The sequence below is a fragment of the Herpailurus yagouaroundi genome, unplaced genomic scaffold (genome assembly GCF_014898765.1).
Source record: "Herpailurus yagouaroundi ecotype Mexico unplaced genomic scaffold, PumYag 160, whole genome shotgun sequence".
Classification (NCBI taxonomy): Eukaryota; Metazoa; Chordata; class Mammalia; order Carnivora; family Felidae; genus Herpailurus; species Herpailurus yagouaroundi.
Genome location: NW_024412401.1, coordinates 37,093,596 through 37,098,906, shown reverse-complemented (window position 1 = coordinate 37,098,906; position 5,311 = coordinate 37,093,596). Strand labels below are relative to the sequence as shown.

At 54.0% G+C, this 5,311-nt stretch overlaps 1 protein-coding gene across 2 annotated transcripts; it reads left to right on the top strand.

Annotated features, from left to right (window-relative positions):
* The first annotated feature begins 1,124 nt into the window (after nt 1–1,124).
* On the top strand, nt 1,125–3,821 carry HDHD3 (haloacid dehalogenase like hydrolase domain containing 3). Of its 2 annotated transcripts, none has more exons than XM_040482029.1 (2): nt 1,125–1,227; nt 2,761–3,821. In XM_040482029.1, exon 2 carries the CDS (start codon nt 2,917–2,919, stop codon nt 3,664–3,666), a length of 750 nt encoding a protein of 249 aa, XP_040337963.1. In that variant the 5' UTR covers nt 1,125–1,227; nt 2,761–2,916; the 3' UTR covers nt 3,667–3,821. The 2 variants fall into 2 exon arrangements, with proteins under 2 accessions (XP_040337963.1, XP_040337962.1); XM_040482028.1 differs by having other exon boundaries at nt 1,162–1,421.
* Nucleotides 3,822–5,311: the final 1,490 nt, after the last annotated feature.

Genomic DNA, 5,311 nt, shown 5'->3' with positions numbered 1-5,311 from the left:
AAAAAAAAAAAATAAAAAGAGGGGGTGGGGTGCGGAGAAGAAGGAAGAAAAAATATATGCAGGTTTGTGTGCTCCTAGAAAAATGATAGCAGAATAACCAAATCTGCTACTGCAGCAACCCCTAGGGAATAAGGGGGTGGGGGGTGGGGTGGCAGAGGCCCTCCTTTTCTCCCTGCCCCCATGAGCCACTGCCCACCTACAGTACTCGACCCTTAATCTTCACCAGGCAGCCATTCAGATCTTTGCCCCTCCCCTAACCATCTCACCCAGAGAGGCCCCCACACTGTTCTGACGCCATTCTCTTTTATTGCCTGTATAGCACTCATCACTATCTGAAATCTTATTTACTTGATCTGTCTGCCCCTCTCATGTTCCATGAAGGCAGGAATCCCGTCTTTTCTCCCCTACCGCATCCTCAGTGAAGGACAGAGTCAGAGCAGAGAAATGCTCAATGAGTCGTTAGCGAGATTGGGCTTTTTAGTTTGCACAGTTTATACTTTTAAACATTTCTGAGGATGATTGTTTTATATCAAATGAAAAAAAAAAAAAGGTAGCTAGATTACTGCAGAGGACCCTAACCTCAGCAAACTGCCTTGGGTTAGACAAGTTTCCACGTGAAAGCAATTCCTTCCTAGTACCGACTGGAGACTCAAACCAGAGAGGGACAGCGCCCTGTCCAAGTCCACACAGCATTCAGCAATCCAGAAGGGGACCCAAATCCCCCTCTTCCCAAGTCAGCCTGGGAACCTCCCGGGGGCGTCCGGATCCGAGAAAGGCGGAGGGGTGCGGGGAGGAGGAGAAGGGAGAAATCGCACAAAGGGGGATAAGAGACAGACGACGAAGGCGGGGCAGGCAAAGAGGAAGGAGAGTGTGCAAGGTGACCGGGAGAGGCGGGGTGGGGCGGGGCGGACCGGGAATGAGAGGGTGTGGGATCTAACGCACGGGTAGAGAGGGAGACGGAAAGGAGAAGGAAGGCAGAGAAGTGCAGTGCGGGCGGGTGACGGAGGGCGCCGCACTGAGGCAGGTGAAGGTGCGGCGGGAGGCGGAGAGGACGGGAGCCGGGAGAGGCTGTAAGGAAGCGGCCGGAGGAGGAGCGGTGAAGGCCCAGGGCCGGGGGCGGGGCGAGGAGGGGGCGGGCCTCTGGCTCCGCCGCGCGGTCGGGCGCCTGCGCGCCTCTTCCGAGCCGCCGGGGTGCTGCGGCCTTCCCTGCACCGGCTTCACGGCGTAGTAAGTGGGTCCTGAGCCCCGGGGCCGGGAGCCGGGGGCGGGCGCCGAGCCTTCGGGGAGCGCTGGAGCTGAGAAGGGGCCCCAGGAGCGCGGCCGCAGCCACGTTACGCCCCAGGTCACGCTGCAAACGGCAGCTGTAGACATTTCGCTCTAACAGCGGGTTACCTGGACTTTGTCGCCATCGAGCCCTGGAGGTGAGAAGGAAGGCTAGCAATTCAGGCTTGTAGGCCAGAGCCCTCAGCCCCAGCTTCCAGAAATGGGAAATGCTGTGGGTCGGGAGCCAGAGCTCGTTGTTCTAGTCTTCGCTGTGCCACTGACTTCCTGCGTGGCTTTGGGCGAGTTCCCGCCCCTCGCCGGGCCTCCATCTACCCACCAGTAAAGTGAGAGAGGGTCTTTGGATGGGTCTCCATAATTTCCAGATTCATTTAAATTCATTTCCTTGACAGACTTCCCCTAAGGCTTGTCCCCAGATTCACCAGCCCTTCCCTTCCTCAGCGGCAACTTTTGGCTGTGCTCTGAACTTTGGCCCCACAGTTTGGGACTAGACAACCTCGGACTGTCTGGAATCCAGTGTCTGGGGCAAGAAGCTCCACCCAGCCTCTGGACCACAGGCTGAGGAATTCGTTTCTTGTGCATGGAGTCCGTGATCCTTTCATTGGCTCTGCACCCAGGCAGGCCGACCTTGTTACCTCCAGTGAAGATGAAGCTGGGGCTCCGGCATAGAGTCAGGACTGGGCTTCTCTGTCTGCCTTTTGTGCAGATTCACCAAAACCAGATTGTTTTAAAATCCACATTTGTCTAAGCATGATGCAGTGGAAGGGCGCACTAGTCAGAGTCTGGAAGTTTAGGTTCTGGTGTTGGCTGTGTCACAGACTCACCTTAAGCAAGTATCTGCCCCTCTCTGGCTCATTCTTCCCAAAACAAGGGGTTGGTCACATGGTCTGCGTCTGTGTCTTTGGCATTGTTAACAATAGTAATAGCAATCATAACTGTTTCCTTACCTTGACCTACAAGGTCCTGCCTCAGCAGCCCCCATCTACCCAAAGCAGCCAACTTGCTGTTGACCTACCTCAGGGCCTTTGCACTTGCGGTTTCCAGTGTAGGAACACTTAACTACCTCTTTTTTCCTGCATAGTCATTCTTCAGATCTCCACTGAAACTTGACTTGCTTACGAAGTTCAACAAACTAGATGGGATCCCTGGGTTTACATCCTGGTGGCACATGCTGACTTCATTATGCTTAAGTGTTTGCATAGTTCTTTGTCTAAATGCCATAAGGGCTGGAAATCTATCCTGTTCCCTAGTATCTAGTGTGCAGTAGGTGCCCAGAAATTTGTCGTGGAATGAGCGGACGATCTCATTTAATGCAACAATCTGGTGAGGCTGGGACATGGTGCTCCTCTTCCATTAGGAGACAGATTCAGATAGTGACACTCCTAGGGCCACACAGTCAGCTGGCAGCATCAGAATTTGAACCCAATGTGTCTCTGACTCCAAGGCCTGAACTTCCACATCACTGCCGTCTCATTCCAGGATCTTCTGCTGTGAGGAAGTGCCAGCAACTTTGACACACAAGGCCTGGAAAGAGAAGACCTTTAGGTTGTGGAGGGGGTCTTGTCCGGCTCAGGTTCCCTTTAACCCCTGGCAGACCTGGGGTGGACGTGCCCCCCCCCCCCCTCCTGCAGACGCATGGCGCATCGGCTACAGATACGACTGCTGACATGGGACGTGAAGGATACGCTGCTCAGGCTCCGCCACCCCGTGGGAGAGGAATATGCCTCCAAGGCCCGGGCCCATGGGCTGGAGGTGGAGGCCGCCTCCCTGGGACAAGCCTTCAGGCAGGCGTACAGGGCTCAGAGCCTCAGCTTCCCCAACTATGGCCTGAGCCAAGGCCTCACCTCCCGCCAGTGGTGGGTGGATGTGGTCTTACAGACCTTCTACCTAGCAGGCGTTCGAGATGCCCAGGCTGTGACCCCCATCGCTGACCAGCTGTACGAGGACTTCAGCAAGCCCTTCACCTGGCAGGTGTTGGAGGGGGCTGAGGCCACCCTGAGGGAGTGCCGAAAACGAGGTCTGAGGCTGGCAGTGGTCTCCAACTTTGACCGGCGTCTAGAGGACATCCTGATGGGTCTTGGCCTGAGGGAATACTTTGACTTTGTGCTGACCTCTGAGGCTTCCGGCTGGCCCAAGCCCGACCCCCGAATTTTCCGTGAGGCTTTGCGGCTTGCTCAGGTGGAACCGGCAGTGGCAGCCCATATTGGGGACAGTTATCCCTGTGATTATAAGGGGGCGCGGGCTGTAGGTATGCACAGCTTCCTGGTGGTCGGCCCAGAGCCTTTGGATGCTGCCATCAAAGACTCTGTATCTCAAGAATGCCTCCTCCCCTCACTGTCCCATCTCCTGCCTGCCCTTGACCACCTGGAAGTCTCACCCCCGTAACTTTGAATCTGATGAGGGAAGTGGCTGGGCCCAGCAAACGCTGCAGAGAGCCCCTTCTTTCCTGAGATCTGGCCTTTGCCCCTCTCCCTGCAGCGTCCAAAGGCACTGTGACTATAAAGCAGTGAAAACAGGGCTTTTAGCCCTGCTCCAACCTGCTTCTGGTTGCTGAAGTTGTTCACAGCTGTGTCTCTTTCCCACCCCCTCACCTACAAGATTCACCGAGAGCCCAACTAGCTTCAAAGCCAGGCACTGTCAGGGCATCTGGGTGGCTCGTTTGGTTAAGGACCAGCACTTGATTTTGGCTCAAGTCATGATCTCACGGTCGGTGAGTTAGAGCCCCACCTTGGGCTCTGCACTGTCACTGCGGAGCCTGCTTCGGATTCTCTCTGCCCCTCCTGTGCTCGTTCTCTCTCAAAATAAGTAAAATAAACTTTTTAAAAAATTATAAAAAACAAAACAAAACCAGGCACTGTCAAACTTTGTATTAGCAGCAGGGCCCTTTTGTTATGGGAGATCTTACTGGAACCCCAATATGCAAAACAGGAAAAGTGAGAAACTGCTAGAGCTGAAGCAGGTCCTAGAGCCCCTCAGTCGGGCCCTTGAAGCCTCAACTCCCTAGAAGTGGAAGTTCAGAGGAGCTTAGTTTGGAAATTGGGGTGCTAAGCTCTGCTGTAGGGACATGCCCTCTAGGACATGCCTCTAGTGTTTGCAGGATTGTAGACAAGGAGCACCATAATTAGTCATGAGAAGAAACTTCATTTCCGCTTGCCACGTGTTAGTCCTCTATATGCATATAGAACCCTCAGTAAATAAAACACCCTCAAAGCTACCTGATGGGCAGAGATAGTGTGACCTCCACTTTACAAATGAGAAACCGATTTAGAAGGAGCCTGCCTGAGGTCACAGGTAGTATGTGAGAGAGCCAGGGTTCTGATTTAGGCATGCCTGACTCCAAAGCCCTTGGCTTGACCACCAAGTTGCAAGCAGAGAGCTGTGTTCCATGGGACATTGGTGCAGTGGAGATCCTGGTAGAATAGGGAAGATTTTCTAGAGGTCAGTTTTGAAGGGCACTCCAGTCGTAGGTGTTCGCACTGGGGGCGGGGGGAGGACAGCACAGGGAACAGGGACTGGAGCTTGAGGTGACAGGAGTGTAGGAAACAGGGGGAATCGTTGGAGACTGAAGGATGGACGTAAGCTAGCTAGGTTTTAAAGATTCCATGTCTTAGGGGCGTGTGGGTAGCTCAGGTCAGTTAAGTGTCTTTGGCTCAGGTCATGATCTCGCAGTTTGTGAGTTAGAGCCCTGCATCAGGCTCTACAAACTTAAGAGTGGAGAGGGCTCTGGCCCCCATCTTTGAGCCCAGGGGCCTGAAGTTGTAGGTAAGATTGCCTTTGAACCGTGTTCCCAGATAAAACCACTGTGAGGACCACTGGTCTAATATGACCTCAGAGAACAGGAAGGGACTTGCCCTCGGTGCCAGCCATGCAGGACACGAAACCATCTCAGGGCTCTTTTGGCTGTGTGTGCTGAGCTGGGAATGCGGACGCGGGTGAGGAAGACCTTGATTTCCTAGCAAGTGCACCTCTTAAGACGTGAGCTAGCACTTGGGAGATTTGCCCAATTACCAGCAAAGAACATGGAAGAAAC

Coding starts and splice junctions, on each gene's coding strand:
- HDHD3 (XM_040482029.1), top strand. CDS start 2,917: ATGGCGCATCGGCTACAGATACGACTGCTGACATGGGACGTGAAGGAT.